The sequence below is a fragment of the Ixodes scapularis genome, unplaced genomic scaffold (genome assembly GCF_016920785.2).
Source record: "Ixodes scapularis isolate PalLabHiFi unplaced genomic scaffold, ASM1692078v2 PGA_scaffold10__122_contigs__length_95168666, whole genome shotgun sequence".
Lineage (NCBI taxonomy): Eukaryota > Metazoa > Arthropoda > Arachnida > Ixodida > Ixodidae > Ixodes > Ixodes scapularis.
Genome location: NW_024609836.1, coordinates 16,482,261 through 16,499,554, shown reverse-complemented (window position 1 = coordinate 16,499,554; position 17,294 = coordinate 16,482,261). Strand labels below are relative to the sequence as shown.

At 45.7% G+C, this 17,294-nt stretch overlaps 1 protein-coding gene across 1 annotated transcript in view; it reads right to left on the bottom strand.

Annotated features, from left to right (window-relative positions):
* The window catches only part of LOC8031031 (putative phosphoenolpyruvate synthase), a 382,894-nt gene that overhangs the window by 144,151 nt on the left and 221,449 nt on the right, over nt 1–17,294 (bottom strand). Inside the window, exon 22 of the mRNA XM_040212580.3 lies at nt 15,888–15,994. Within this exon, the coding sequence (XP_040068514.2) occupies nt 15,888–15,994 (107 nt within the window). The remainder of the gene's footprint in view (nt 1–15,887; nt 15,995–17,294) is intronic.

Here is a 17,294-nt window from a genome sequence, read left to right as displayed (position 1 = left end):
AAAGAAGCAGAACAGAGTTTCGAGCAAGTCAAGATATCGCTCTCAACATGTGGTGATATTAAGATGTTTGATCCTGCACTACCGGTAGTTGTCACTGCAGATGCATCCATGCATGGGCTCGGTGCTGTGCTTCAGCAGGGTGTTGGCGATGACTTGAGAACAGTGGCGTTGCCTCACGAACACTCTCGCCGGCTGAACGGAAGTACTCCGTGGGAGAGAAGGAGGCCCTTGCCTGCGTGTGGGCGTGCGAGCATTGGCACGTGTTTCTCTGGGGACGGCGGTTCAAGCTACGCACGGATCATCAAGCGCTAGTAACTCTCCTATCCTCTCAAGGGAATGGCCGAAGGCCACTGAGGATCTCAAGGTGGTCATCTCGCCTTCTTTATTACAACTTCAAAGTTGCATATCACCGAGGAAGCGACAACAAAGTAGCAGACGCTCTGTCAAGGTTGCCATTACCTACCGGTGATGAAGAAGAGGAAGAAATTGTATCATTCGTGTCATCTTGCATCACAAAGCATGAACTACAAGAGGCTGTACAGACGGATGAGACATTACAACTTGTCATGAAGTACATTTGAACCAAGTGGCCAGACAAGAAAATGCTTGACTTCCAAGTTACTCGCATTCTTCCGAGTGAGAGACGAGTTGGCAGTGGTGGACAACTTGCTGCTGCGAGGAGAACGACTGGTCATCCCAGCGTCGCTGATGGCCACCATGATTGGGCTGGCGCACAAGACCCATCCTGGCATTGTCAGGACCAAGCAAAGGTTGCGCGAGCGATATTGGTGGCCGGGTCTCGACCAACAGGTGGAGCAAGTCATCAGGAACTGCTGTGAATGCCAGTCTGCAGACAAGTCTGCCAAACCCGTCACAGCACCACTTCAGCCAATTCCGCTTCCAGAACGGGCCTGGCAGAAACTGGCTGTGGATATTGTTGGGCCATTCAGCAGAACTGGGAGTAGACTTTTACTCAAAGTGGCCAGAGGTATGCTTCGCATCAGTTGTGACAACGCAGACGGTGATTAAATTTTTATCTGCTACGTTTAGCAGAGAAGGCTACCCAGATGAAATTCTGACGGACCATGGGTCGCAGTTCAAGTCGGCAGTCTTTGAAGACTTCCTGAAAAAGCGAGGAATTTGTCACCGCTGCTCCTCGGTTTATTACCCACAGTGCAACGGGCAGGTGGAGCGGTTTAACAAGGTCTTCAAGGGGTTCATCCAGACGGCAGCTCTGGAGCACAGGCCTCTTGAAGTGGCCGTCCTGGAGTACCTGGGCGTTTACAGGTGCACACCTCATGCCACAACGGGGGTGCCGCCTGCTCTGCTCCTGCATGGTCGAGTTCCTCGGTCGAGGCTGAACATTGTGGGGTTCCCGTCATCAAAGTTCTTTGTGAACCCTAGCTCTGAATTAGCTGACCTCAGAGCGCGAGTACAGCAGCGGCAGGCTTACAGCAAGCGCTACACAGACTCCAAGAGGGGAGCAAGGGCGCCCACCTTCAAGCCGGGCGATTTCGTCAGGGTTCGCAAGCCAAACATACCGAAGAGAGGGACATCGCACTATACGCGCCCAATGCTTATTACTGGTACACATGGACCAAGTTCTTACATCCTAAGCGACAACCGGACATGGAATGCGTCGAAGCTTTCCGGTTGTGGAGAAGCGGGGAAGCGCCTGTCGACAGCATCACAGCAAGCGGCGTCAACGCTAGAGTCGGCTGATGCAGCTGTAGCCGAGATCCCAGAGACAGGTCCCGTGGCTTCTTCGGCGACAACCGAGACCGCGGAGATGGATTCCGTTTCTGCTTCAACGCTGCCAGCGGTACCCGAGACCTCGGTGGCTTGTTCGGAGTCAGAGGCAGCTTCGGCCCAGGTCAATACAAGGACAACGAGAGCACCTCTGCTGAGGAGAAAGCCTGCCTGGCAGAGAGACTTTGTAATGAAAAACTATGTTACTGTTATTTTTTTGCTATCAGTTACACTGTTCCTTTTTTATTTCTTTGTATTTAGTTTCTTGAATTGTTGTTTTTAGGGAGGGAATATGTTGTGTCGGCAACATTGTCATTTTGTATATAGAGCATCCACATCGCGATAAAGATCAGATTTTGGGTTCGAAGCTCGCGGCGTACGCATCTCTTCGCGGTCGCTATGCCGGCGACCAGGGCTGCAACATGCTATCGTCTAACCTCTATGGAACATAGATGTGGTTCAAAATTGGAAAAACGTAGCCGTACCAACAACAACAAAAAAATAAAATATGTGCTGTTCTTAAGCACGAAGAAGCATCGCATACACAAAATAAAGCTGCCGAAAAAGATTTTCTTTTCCAAAGCTTGATTTCTGGGATAATCTGTTTTCTACAAATTGGTCAAAACCGGCTCGGGGGGCAATTTTTGGAGGTTTATTAGTATTTACCGAAAACACAAAACCACGGTGCAATACTTATACGTAGTATTTTGTTTTTTTCGGTTTAAACCGATAAACCGACGAACTTAACCCCCGAGCCGGTGTTATCCAAGAAGAGTAAGTGGGAAAGGCGGCATCGCTCGCATGAACATGTGTTCAATCACACAATTTTGTCTTCTATAGGCAACGTGAATGATCCTTGTTATGGTAGTGACGATAGGTTCTTGTTGCTGCTGCCTTTCTCACAATTAGCGCGGAATTCGCTCTTGTCACTGAGTTTTTTTCTTCTGAACCTGCTGATGCTGGCACGTGATGTGGAGAAAAGTCCTGGTTCCTAAATGAGGTGACTGCCATCTTAAAAGGGTTCCAGTAGGGTCAAACTGCTATCTTGATTGAATTAGTAGAGATAGAAAAAAGACAAACGAAGTAAATGATCTGGTCATTGGCTATGGCAGAAGTGTAGAGTCATTAGAATCCAAAAGAGAAATGTTGGAAAATTCAGATCCTGTCTAGGCACGAGTTCATTGCCAGATTTGACTTCACATAGAAAGCGCAGAGGAAATGTCTAGAAAATTAGATGATTTAGAAAATCGGAGTGGAAGGCTGAACCTTGTTTTTTTATGGCACTGAAACTCGAGAGCCACGTCAGAGCTGGAAAACTTCGGAAAACGTGACTCGAGCTATTGGCCGGGATAGGCTGCAAGTATCGATGGGAGAAATGAAGAGACTTCATAAGATTGGGAAGCATGGGCCCAACTATAATGGTCAGAGTGATGCAAATATGTTGTCATACAAAGAGAAACAAATTTCTTAATGGCGGTAAGAAATTGAAAGTAACGAACTGCGCCGAATCAAGAGACGTTTCTTCTTCTGTAAGGGAAACTCGCCGTAAGTCATAGACTGTTGAAAAGGAAAGAAAATACTGCTGCCAGAAAAATGTTTCGCTTGTGCATGATTCATAAATGGTGAAGCCTATGCTTGGGATGATGATACCCACTTTGTCATTAAACTAAAGAAAATTTGCCAACTTTAAACTGCGAAGAATGAGGTGACTGAGTGTTCTGTCTTATAGCTTAAAGGGGGGTGCAATGATTTCCGAACTTCGGTCAAACAGTTATGGAAGTTTCCCTCTGACCCTTTTAAAGTAAAGAACAGAAAACAGATTTCGCCTGCGTGTCCTAGTTGTTGTGTAACAAAAAGATAAATATTTCCATTTCTGGCACCCCTCAACTCACTCCCAGACTTCAGGGCCACGCCCGGTCCCCCTCCTAGTGACACCATTCGGAGTGCCGTGTAGCTTGCCGTGTGCTTCTTCGGCGGACGCTTCCTGTCCCTCTCTCTGCTGAGACTAGCGGGCGTTACGCTGCAGCTTAGAGCCGACCGAGATCACGTTATTTTTTCGCCGTAGTTCCTTCGGCTGCCACTTGCGGCTGCAGGTGGGGGAAAAAGCTCGACCTTTGCGTTGCGATTATGCAGCAGAATCACGACCTTTTGAATGAAGGAGATGCTTTATATATTTTGCGGGAAACCATAAACAACGTAAAAATGACGACATGCAAATTCTATTCATCTTAAATTCGTTGCACCCCCCTTTAACTGCCAATGTATAAAGAATAAATTTGATGACTTCAATGGGCTACTGCAAAACTTGAATCCTGATATTGTTTCTGCAACCGAGTCATGGTTGAATAATACTGTTAAAACGGTGACATTTTTTCTTCTGATTATCCAGTTTATAGAAAAGACAGGAATGTTCGTTGTAGAGGAGTGTTTATTCTGGTTAAAGAAATATTTCATAGCGTAAAAAGTGATTATGTCAGAAATGACGATTAATGAAAACATAAAAATAAAACAGCGCAAACGAACGCAAGGACAAGTAGAAGATGGGACACAGACACTGCGCTGACTCACGACTTACTTTTTTTTTCATTTTCTTAAAACACATCAACATAAGAAGACAAAAAAAAAATAAAAAAAGAAGGATCCAGCATGTGGGACACCTTCACTGTCATGTGCCGTGTGAAGAATTTTCAACAGAAAGTATACCATTACAAGAACCAAATGAAAAAAAGAAAAGTAAATAGTAGAGAAATATAGAGCTATACATCATTCCACCTGAGGTCTGAGCAAAGCCAAAAATGCAGCGCGAGCCCTAATGCTCTGTGCGTACCTGTCTCGTACGCGGCTTCTTGGTGTGTGGGCACCCTTTTCTGGCTGCATGTAGGCACGCGCCTGTAGTTATAGGATCGCTCCCATGGAAGCAGAAAGAAAGTATTAAACAAACGTGTTTGATTTATATGTTTACAATGCACCACCGACTATCCCACCTCCAAGTATTACGACAAGTAATGAAGCGGACAAGGAGAACTGAACGTTAAATTTAACGTTTAACTTGTGCCCAAAATTAAAGTAGGAGAAGGTTTGCGCCGCAGGCGTTGATGTCGACGAAACAGCAGGATCAAGCGCGGGGGCAAGGCCGTGCGGAGTCCTTATTTACCCGTGTGGGTTTCTGGGATATTCGTCGTAGAACATTCGGCGCGTAGAACATTCGATACTTGATCAGATGACAATGTTGTCAAATCTACGAGCACACCAAGTTTAAAGAATAAATATAAGAACATTCCGCTGACTGGAATAGAACCTTGACATTCTGCGCAACAGCCAAACACGGTAACCTTTCCGCCACACACGCGCTCACCCGGCAACCGCGTGTGGCATTATTCCCCCCCTTAAAAAGGGTATTGCCTCGATGCAACTTGGCGAGAATCGAAGCTGCAAAACAAACAAAAGTAATGGCAAACTATGGAGCTTGTAAAACACAGTCCTACCGAGCGAAGTACAAACACGAAGTTCACAGTCCTATCGATCGTAGTACGGCTTGAAGCTCGCGACGGGGACGACTCCCGGTCGTGGACTGCGGCTTGATGCAGTCCATGTTCCGTCGGGCGTCACCTCGTAGTTCAGATCCCCGAGTCCACGAAGCACTTTGTAGGGTCCGAAGTAGCGCTTCAGGAGTTTATCGCTCAGACCGCGTCCTTGTTTCGGGGTCCAGACTCATACACGGTCTCCGGGCTTAAAGCGAACGTCGATCTGACGAAGTTTGTACCGGGTAGCGTCGACACGTTGTTGATCTTGAATCTGGAGTCGGGCGAGCTGGCGAACTTCCTCGGCTGTTGAGCCACAACCTGGGCGTCGTGGCTTCCATCGTCAGCTGGTTCATGGGTCACCATCGCGTCCAGCACGGTCGCTACTTTTCTGCCGAGCACCAGCTGAAATGGTGTTAGTCCTGTGGTCTCTTACACCATCGTGTTATTAGAAACCATCACGTAGGGTAACACCTCGTCCCACGGCTTGTGCTCTACGTCGACATACATGAAGATCATGTCGGCGATAGTTTTGTTTAGTCGTTCCGTTAGTTGATTTGTCTGCGGATGGTACGCTGTGGTTCGACAGTGGATGATGCTTCTGAGACGAAGGATTTCTTGCGTCAGCTGAGCCATGAACGATGATCCACGGTCTGTAATGAGGACTTCGGTGGCGCCGTGCCGGAGGACAACGGACTCGATGAAAATCTTGGCGACTTCAACAGCCGTACCGGATGGAAGGGCTTTTGCCTCGGCCTACCATGCGAGATAATCGGGCGCGACGATTATCCATTTGTTTCCTTGCGTCGATGATGGGAACGGTCTAAGCGAATTCATTCCGATTTGCTGGAACAAGGTAGATGGCGGTGCAATAGGCTGAAGAACTCCTGGCGGTCTCATCGGTGGTTTCTTCTGATTTACAAGGACGACTGGGGACGTCCACAGACTTCTTGAGGGTTGAATGAAGTCGTCGTCAAGCATTTTCTGAACTTGATCTTGAATGACCTTCCTTTCCTTTAAGGAGACTCGGTACGGTGACTGGTGGACCGGGAACGCGTCGTCGTCAGTAATGATGCGGTGCTTCGCAACCGTTGTTTGTCGTACCCTTAATGTTGCGGTGAAAGACTCGCGCAATTGGCTCAGCATGTTAAGCAGTCGTCCCTGTTCAGTAGCTTGAAGCTTCGGGTCGATTACAAGTTCTAAGGGCGACGTAATCTCGTGTTGCGATGAAGTCGGCTCTTCCGAAAATGCAGCGATTGCGGCTAAGTTCTCGAGTTCATCGATGTGGCCAAGGGCAATACCTTTTGTAAGGTGCTTCGGCTCTTCCTGGAAATTCGTAACCAGGACGATGGCGCGCCCTTTTAGAAGTTTCGTTACTCCTCCTACGGTACCGATTCCTATTTAGCAACAGGAGGCTTCCCTCGAGCTGCACTTCGCCCCAGGAAGTTTCATCATCTCGATGGGATCGAAAATACTCGGCCGCGGCGCTAAGTTCACGTGGTTTGCGAAGACTTGGACCACGGATGATGTCGCTTTTTGTTCATCCGGAGGCGGAACACGTTTTAGTAGCATCAGGTGGTTCACTCCAATTTCGATGATGGCGCCATACTGGCAGAGAGAGTCAATTCCGAAGATAACATTCCTCGCACAGTCTTGCAGAACGACGAACTTAACAGCGCACGTCTCACTGTGGATCTCGGCGCGAGGAGTGCATCTCCCGACTGGTGTGGTGAGGTGCCCACAAGCGGTTCAGATTTGAGGACCTTTCCATAATGTTGTCACTTTCCGAAGATGGCGTGAACACCTCCCACTAAAGAACGAAGAAGTCTGCTCCGGTGTCCCCAAGCGCTGACGGGTCGCGGCTGTCGATGGTCACATTGAGGCTCTTGGGCACCATTGCAGAAGCGTCGCTCTGCTGCACGTCGTCGGTCGAGTGGGAGGCCACCGGCGTTCTCGGAGGCTTTTACGTCGTCGGTCTACGGCAACTTCACCTCCAGGGGTTGCCGCGCTTAGTTTTCCCGGCGCGACAGGAGCGACAGGCTTTTACGACGGGATCGGTGCATCGGTGAAGCTGGACGTCGTGGCGACGGCGACCGGGACCCGCGTCGAGGTGCAGGTGGGGGAGACTGAGGTCGTCGGAGTTACTGTTGGATCTCCCGCGGTCGCTCACCGTCACGTGGGCGTGGGTCGTTTGGGTGGAAGTCGCGCAGCCCTATTTGCCGGTAGGGACAACGGCGGTATAAATATGGTCGGCTTCCCACAGTGATAGCACAACAGACGTCGATCGGCCATCCTCCACACGTCGGTTCTTCTTTGGCGCAGCTTGTTCTGGGCGATCGTACGCCCGATCTTCCTGGCGTCGGGAATACTGCGGCGCTGGAAATTTACGTCGGGATGGCGCCGCATATGAATGAGCAAGGGGCGGTGGTCGTCGAGTAGCTTCGGCGTAGGTCAGCGTAGCTGTTTCAGGAGTGGTGCTGAAGAGAACTGGCTGCAGCGCCTGCTGAAATTTTTTCCAAACAATCTCTGCGATTGAGGGTGAAACCGGACTTGCGGCGGCAGGTAGAAGCTTCCCGATTCCCTCCCGCACGACGTCCCGGATGATCTCACGGAAATCCGGGTTGTTGCAGCTGGAAGTCGAGAGGGAAGCGAAGCCGGGAATTCGCTGGTAATGGGAGACCCGTGCTTGAAGGGCACGTACGATGTTTGTGGCCTCAGTAACGAATCCTTCGACTGTGATAGGCGGGGCTCGCACAAGGCTTCCGAACATATTTTCCTTCAGTCTCCGCATCAGGATCCGCAGCTTTATTTCTTCAGAGGCGTTTGGGTCAGCGTGGTTCATCAGGCAGAGGACGTCCTCGACGAAGCTTGTGACGCTTTCGTTCGGCTCTTGGGTTCTTGCTTGCAAAAGTTCTCGGCCCGCTGTCATCGCTGCTGGTTGGCAAAGATGCATCGAAGCTCGGCCTGGAATTCTTCCCACGATAAAATCGACGCTTTGTGGTAACCGTACCAGGTGCTGGCCGAGCCTTTCAAAGCGAAGTAGACGTTCCGCAGGCTTTGCTCAGCCCCCCCCCCCCCCCCACGCACACACACTCATACACAACCACACTCCGTCTAACCGGGCTACGCGCCCGTACTGACTTAACCAGTCGTCGACATCGTCGTAAAGGTTGCCATTGAAAGTCGCCGGTGTCCGTGGCTGGGCTTGCACGTAGATATCGATGGACGTCGGTGGCGTTCCGTCTCGCTGTGACGTGGTGTTCATAGTCGCCGTCTTCTTCCTCGGCTGCTTTGGTGGCTGTTCTAACTCCGAAGGCTGGCCTTAGTTGCGGCGGTTGGCTAGGGTCTCAGATTCCTCGACGGGGATTTGCTTTCCGGGACTGGAAAAGGATCAGGCCCGACAGATCTTCTGAGGTGTACGTTTCACGGGTATGGAATGCGGTACCCTGCACCTCCATCAAAATGTCACGAATGACAAATAATGAAGCGGATATAAACAGGAGAAGCTAAACGTTTATTTGGGCGAACTTGTGCCCAAAGCAAAATAGAAGAAGGTTAGCGTCGCAGTCGTTGATGTCGGCTAAAAAGCAGAATCAAGCGCTGGGGTGAGACTGACTCCGCTCTCCATTCAGAGTCCCTTATGTGCCCGCTTGAGTTTGTGGAACATTCGGCGTAAAACATTCGGCGCGTAGAACATTCGGCGCGCAGAACATTCGGAACTCGATCGGACGACAATTTTCTCGAACTTATGAGAATACCAAGTTGAAAGAATAAATAAAAGAATATTCCACTGACTGGAACCTTCCGCGCGCCAGCCAAGCATGGTAACCGTTCGGCCACGCACGTGCTCGCTCGGCAACGCGCGTGCCAATATTCACTGTAATGACGCTGAATTTGTATGATGTAGGTTGAGCACTCTTAAGAGCGGACTGATGCCATTGAGTTCTTTTTATCGTCCTCCTCGAGGCAGTGTAGAGGGTATCAGCTGACTAGATTCTATATCGCCAACGCTTCCTGACGACCGTATTTTTTTAGCTGGGAATTTTATTTTTATCAGATTTAAAATGGGATGAAAATATACCACACAGTGGAATTTCTTTAATATTTTATGATATAAATAATACATATGCTTTTGAGCAGTATGTTTTGACCAATACACGTGGACCAATGTTCCATCAAATGATCCTGCAGTGTTGCTCAGTGTATGAGTGTTTTGCCTGAAATAAGTGATCTCAACATAGTTACTGCTAACGTTATTGTGCCTCACTTAGTTTCCGTCAATTAAAACGTTAAAAGTGTATATGTGCAGTAAGGCTAACTATACCGAAATTAGTAATGAGCTATATGAAGAATCATATCTTTATGTGGCAAGATCTTTGACTGAAGATGCGGGTTCTCCGTGGATTAACTTTTAAAATCTACTGTCAGCCCTCGTTGACAAACGTATTCCTTTTCAACATGCGATAGACAAGGCGAAGCCCGATAAGCCTTGGATGAATCATTGGGTTAAAACGATAGTAAAACAACGCTCACGTATGTATAAAGCGTATAAAAAGAATCCTTGTGTTAACAATTAGCTTCGTGTAAGAAAGCTAGACTAAGATTATAAAAATGTCATATGTGCCGGGAAGCACACATTATGTCTCTAGACTAGTGAACGCTAGCCACTCAAATTCGAAGACGTTGTGGAGCTATCTTCACAAAACTCGAAAGGAAAAAAACAGACATCCAGAGCATTACTGATTCCGGTAAAGTAATAACTGACAATTTTGCAAAGTCTATTTGTTTTAACGATCATTTTAATCAATATTTGACAAAAGCTGTGGCTACGGATTTTTTCCCACTCCTGCTCATGAGGTAGAACATTTAACTGTTGCAGTCGAGGGAATAAGAAAGTGTTTAGATTCCCTAAAATAAAACAAAGGCAGCTGGTTCAGAGAAGATATTGGCCGATGTACTGAGAGCCTACACACGTATAGTGTCGGAATACTTACGCATCATATTTTGTAAATCTCTTGAGTATGCACTACCGCCCAAAGAATGAAAGCAAAGGTATGTATTACCAATTCATAAGAATGGATCGAAATCGTTTGTAGGCAACTATAGGCCCATTTCACTCAGTTGTACATAGTGCAAGTTATTTGATGATATTGTGTATAGTAAACTTATTTAAGCATTTAGAAGTAAATCTGTTTTTGTGTCCAAATCAACACGGGTTTTGTGAATGTGTTTTGTGCGGTACTCCATTATTATTACTTTAGCATGATCTCGCTAGCGCAGCTGAAATCAAGCTGCAAACGGATTCCATTTTTTAGATTTTAGCAAAGCCTTTGATTCTGTTTTTCACCAGTTGTTAATGAGGAAAACGAGCGCTCTAAAGATTGATATTAATATACATAGGTGAATGGAAGATTACTTTCGTAAGAGTAAGCAAAACAGTGCGTTGTTCTGGTGGGATAGAACTTTAACTTCGTAGACGTAACTTCGGGAAGGTCTCAGGGGTCGGTTTTGGGGCCGCTACTATTTTTACTTTTTATTAGCGATATACATTTTTTTTTATTTCTTTCAATATCAAATTATTTGTGGGCGACTGTATCATCTACAAAACCACAAAAAATGTTACTAATGCGGCTTTGCGGGATGAGTTCAAATGCTTCAGTTTATGACGCCAAACTTCGGATCTACGTTCAAATACAGGAAAATGCGTCCACGTCAAATTTAGTAAAAGGAAACATAATTTATTCCTCTTATATTATAGAAGAAGACCCATTGCGCAAATTATCAGAAATAAATACCTAAGTGTCATTAATTCTGCAAGGCTCTCTTTTCATCAGCACATAGCGATGATCTTAAATAAAGCTGTGAAAGTACTGAATTTAGTCATCGGAAACATTCGTACTACCCCTCGGACCTTAAAAGAGGCGGCACATCATTCACTGCTAAGACCACATTCAGAATACGCAAGCGCTGGGTGAAAACCTCACCAAAATTACCTCATACATAAGATTGAAATTACTCAAAACCGTGCAGTAAGATAGTTTTTTTTTTTAACAAATACTCTCGAGAAACACGTGTTACTTAAATAAAATCCAGCTCTGCTATAGCAACTCTTGATAAAATACGTGAAAATAGTACACTGCAGCTTGTTCATTCAATGTATTAAACTTTATCTGGAAACAATTAAGGTATATACCTTAAATGCCCTCATTACATCTCGAACAGGACGGACCATAGCAAGGAAAATTGTGAAATATGAGGTGGAACCAAATATAAAACGTTTTCTTTCATACTTGCTTCGATATTATACGATATCTTATTGCACCATACCTTTCTGGAACCACCCGCCTGCAGATGTCATATAATCCGATAGTGATTCATTTTTAAGGGCGATCAATGCGTTATGAACTTGCTTTTTTGGCTGTTGCTTGTCAATGACATGCGTTATTTGTGATTTTTTGTAAACATTTTTATAATTCGCAGTTTTGAGCTGAAATGTGCGCAATTTGATTTTTGTTTTATTGATTATCATATTTCGTGTGATGTTGTGTGCTGATGATGAGTACTATTTGAGATTTCTTTTTTCTCTCTCTATATATATACCCACTCCCCAGCTGTAATGCTTGGGCGCTGCAAGGATCTCTAAAAAGATAAAGAAGAAACGGAGAACTTTGAATTTTAGCTCTTCTTGAGGAACAAAAATGCACCATTCTGGGAAAATTCCTTTATCCACGATTTTATTTCACGCGGTACACGGCCCAACTGCCCGCATGGCTGCTTCTTTCTGCTGGAGCCATTTTTTTAATGATGCCGGCAAGTTTGACAAGTATTCAGTTCATGCACGTGTTCCCAGGAGGTTGGGTAAACCTGTGTCTGTTTGTTCAACAGAAGGCCTGATTGAATGCCCCGAAACCCCGAAAAACGCTTCCGTATGCACATTAATGTAAACACCGATAACTCGGAACGCTAGGCAGGTAGAAGCACTGAATATTTGATCGAAGAGACACCCGCCTAAGACGCGACGTCAATATACAGTCTGTCTTTAATTTTGGCGACGATTCCTAGAACACAAGCTCCCGATATGAGCCCCACTGCGTCGGAAAATTGGAAATGTTAGAATTACAGGGGCTCTAATGTGGCATGAACATAATTCCAGTAATTTAGAAGTAGGCAACAAGGGTCCCAGAGTGTGAAAAGAACAAATAAACGTTTCGAGTTTACCCCATTGACCGTCCGTGGAAGTACAGATTTACGTATGAGCATCTAGAGGGTAGATATCCCCTCTGATCTTATATTTTCTCAAAAGGAAAGATAGTAAAAAAAAAGTATATTTATAATCGAGAAAAAAAAAAGAAAAACAGTTGTCAAACTGTTTTTAAATTTTGTTTCGGGTCATTCGAAGTAAAGCTTTGCGATTTCATGGAATATCTGCTAATTTCTGAATTACAAGGTAAAAATATAAAAAATGAGCCTCCAATAAAATACATGGTTATATTGCCAAGTTGCTTTACTGTCCCAGTTCATCAACACAAAAATGTCAAGATTAGAGGAAGGAAACTACACTAATCAAAGAATCTTTGCAAGTGAAGGTTTATTTGAACATAAAGTAAATTATAGGCAATCCAGAACTGGCTGTACTGTTTTGTGACCCCAAAGTCGTATGCAATTTTGTTTTCCTATTGGACGACGAACTTGTTTTTCGCCTTCACATATACTATGGATTTAAAATTAGTTTGAACAGGATTGATTCTGGCAGCGGAGCATCGGTCGCACTATCGAAAAATGTGTATGCGCTTTTAAAATAAAAACTAGCAACTCCTCTGATATCTGAAGTTTGTTTGTTCTTTCAACAAAAAACTTCAGTCGACGATACAACTTTGTTTTTCATCAATTGCTCTATGTCCTGGTAATGCTCAGCCCGTTTTAAGCCTCGCCAATATTTTACAGTCATTACGTTTAGGCTACTTCACCAGAACCTCGGTTTTCAACACTTCCACCAAAAAATATTCTGATAGAGGAAGCAGAACTTCTAGAGCCCAGTAAACGGATTCGTAAAAATACATTTAATTGAATAGATTACTTTATATATTTATAGATAATTCAATTACCTACGAAACGTCTAATAGATTAGAATTGGGTAATTTTTGAAATCTCATCTGTGCAACAAAATTGTCCTGGTAGATATAAGTATACCAGATGTGCACGTTGTAAAATGAATTCTAGGAAAGCACGTTAAAATAATAAAAAGCGGTAAAACTTTAAAAAAAACAGTATACAGCAACTTCACAATGTCTGCCGACGTTTAGCTGAAGAAGCGAAGTCTCGTAGGAAAGCTACGGCCTCCACTCTAAGGTTTTAAGAATATTTCTTTTCAAGCGGTACAAATAAAGTTAGGTGCATTATCCTGCGTAACCTGAAAAGCTGGCGGAGAAAGTCTCCAGGGGATGGATTCGAATTTTCAAAACTGGGAATACTCGAGAAGCGTACATTATTGTGCCGTTTCCAAGTCTGCTCTGGCAGACCGTGCGCATTTCGAAGGATTTTGTAGATCGTCTGGGCATTCTTAAGTGTATTTGTTGAAATCACGATCTTCTGTTTTGAAGTTGCACCTCCACGGTAGCCAGGTTGTCGTGTTGGATTTTCCCAGCCACGTACTGGAGGCAAGCAAGGGGCACAGGTTGGACACCAGCGCTGAGTTCAACTTGTATCACTCAGAATACGAATCTGAGCGGAATGCCTCAATCGAGCTCCATCTGGCTGCCAACAGGTGGCGTCAAAACTTCAGCGCCAGGCCTTTGCTATCTTGGAGGTAGTGCCCGAGGTCGTGCGATTTTCGGAGCCTGTCTCTACACGATGATTTGCATTGCCCCGCAGCGGACCCTATCAGAACCTTCGAGTCGGATAGAAGCTAGGTTGGTTATTGAATAGGTCTGCTGCTGGCACAATTTGAAGAGGCGTTCTGGTGTGCAGCTGTGGTTACTCTTAATGCCGGGGTCACTCAGCTCGTGCTTCATACAAAGGCTGTGTTCCAAATCTTACCCAAATGGATCCGAGTTACTCCGGCGGATCGTATCACGTGACAGCACAGATTGAAAAGCGCTGGACGCGGGTAGGTTTTGAAACACCAAGGTACAAAACCCTTACCCTGGGGTAGGATTGAGTAAATTTCGGAACACGGCCAAGGAGACTACAAGCACGAGTGACCGCAATATCCGTTGTTTGAATGCCGTGTACCAAGTTTCTTCTTAAACTCGTTGACATGCGGCTTTCGAAGCACGGATCTCGTGGTGACTTGCGATCGAATCTGTTTTGCAGACTGTCTTTTGTAGGATGTACACACCTTTCCAATGTTTACAAAATCACAGTACAACGTGCGATCTTCACAGCCCAGCACGTGCGTGTTCGTCGCGTCGGAAAGCGAGGAAAGCACGCGCGATACGCACGAACACTCAATATAGCACCGGCCACACGCTCTTTTTTGGAAAGGTCTATAAGCCGTGAGATCCCGGCGTTAACCGATGCCGTGCAACATCTCATGCTCGATATTCAGCTCGGCACTCAAGACGAGTGCCAAAATACTGAAAGAACGAAGCGCGTGAAGGCCGGGGTTTCTAGGTTGTAAGGGACAAGTTTCGTTGGCGACCATATTTGAGTCCGTTGAGCGCGAGCTTGTAACGAGCTTCAGCAACGCTTCCGAAACGGTTCACTGCAGACCATCACGATTTTAGTTCTTCGCGAAAGATAAGGGGGCACAGATTCGGAGCCCACGCTTTGAACATTGCTCAATTATGGCACCCACTCATAAAAAATATATTTAATTCAGCACATTCTTAATGAGAGTAAACTAATCATAATTATGAAAATATTGGAATGGCATTTAGCTCTAGGCTTGAAATGATGAAAATGTAGTATTTAAGGAGGGTTCCTTTCAAATAGTTTAGAAGACACTAAACGGCTGTTTTGGAGAGTGAAGTACATATTTTTATTAATTCTAGCGGGGAAACCTAACTGATGGAGAAGTCACGCGATATCAATTTTGACGCGAAATATAGCGAAGAAATGGGATTGGTGTTTAGCTCATGCGACGTCGATTACATACCTAAACTGGGTGGGTAAACCGAATTGGTTATGTGTAATGTGATATCAGGTCACGTGACACCGATTTCACTGATAAATTTATCGCTAGAACTAAAATGAAATTTTGAAAACGTGACGTGAATTTTAAGGTTAGGTTCAGTAGAGAAACTGAATTGTGGTATTGGCCACGTGACGTCAATTTCACCGATAAATTGGATAGGCTAACCCAATTGTTATTTAGGTCAATGACGCAAATTTTCCCGCAAATTTAAGCAGGAAAACGATTCGTGTATTGGCGCGCGACGCCCGGTGACGTGAATTTCTCCGTTAAATCTAGCCGGGAAATGCAGGGACGGATGCAGATAAGTTGGGGATTGTGGGTGGGTACCTAAAACAGCACTGAGCATGCATTCAACAATAGGCAAAACAAGGTCACACAAAGATGGCACTGGTTTCTGATAGCTGAAGTGTATGTAGAAGGTCAAGTGAGTGTACGAAACCGCTTTACATACATGGAGCATAGCAGTGTAGGATTGCACTCACGCGACGTTGGCCCTCGTGTAGAATTCATCTTCTGACAGCAGTGCCGAGTCCAATTCGTGCTCAATCTCAAAGTCCGTCTCGCGGTGAAGCGAAGTGATGGGCCGCGCCTGTTGAAGGAAGAAAGTGATTCGTCGTGGGAACACAGGAACACCGAGACTGGGGTTCAAATTTGTTCTATTAATGTTTAAGTAGCAGTTCGCACGACGACTGGCAGCCATGGAGACTTGTGTTTCGCTGTCCAGTGGTAGCTTTGTAACTGCAAAACGGTTGCTAATTTGCAGTTTCTGACACGTTTTGAGCGAATATTACACGCACAGATGCCTGCATTACGCATGCTTATATGAGAAGTGGCTGAGGTGAGAACTTGAATCGTCACATGTTTGTCTGCAGTACGAACTGTTTACATACAGTCCAGCCGCGGCGAAACTCACCTAACTGGCTAATTTGCTTCTCCGTGTGTTTAAAGAAAGAATGAAGAAACAATCTCAAAATGTGCGAAATCATTGATGTAAATATATTAACTATTTGGAAGCAAAAAGCTGCCAGTTGTGGTTAACAAAGACAAAGAGGTGACGTAAATCTAAAATGGCCGAGTGGGGAAACGTTTTACGTATTCTCTATAATTTCTTTGGTACGTTCGCAGCAGTTTTTGAACTACTGATAAAATGTGATCTCAAATCGTAAAAAGATTGTTACAAAACGTTGTGTGAAAAGTTTACAGCATCTGCATGTACATGCAGATGAAACTCAAGCGTCTATGTGCACCTATCTGAAGGCTGCATAAAGGTGTTGTGGTGCTGTCACAATTGCGATTGAGCTGTGTTTGCAAAGCGGGTCCGGATACAGTTCGCGAGCACCAGGACGCACTTTGCCGTTTTTCGGTGATCACGGGTGATTCTTCGGGACTTGTGTTGGGCAACCTTGTTTTACAATCCAAAATCCGGTTTTGGTACGGAACGTTTTTCTTCCTGCTGTTCGCACGCATCCCGAGTTCAAGCAAAAAAAGAGTCATGAATTCGCAAGGCCACGCCGGCAATACCCCCGAGCACGCCCTCAAGCAAAGCCAAGCTAGGCGCGGCTTTCTGAACCATAGCCTCCTGGTTGAATAGGGCTTGCCCTCCGAATCTTTTTTTCCTGAGGTTGGCCTAGTTTTCGGGATGAGGGGCCACTTTCTCCTCGTCCTCGCTCACTTTTTTCTTTTGGAACAATGCGCGGCATTGCTTGGGACTAGCTGGTTGTGGTTCGGTTGGTGGCGGACTCGCCTCTCGTGTCACGCCAACCGGGTCTGATGTTCATGGAACATTAGGGCAAAATTAACGCCGTGTAGATTACCTATGGGTAATGTTGCGCGTACGCTTGATTTGTTTAGACAGTGACCTTTATTCCTTTTGGCAAGGAAACGTGACT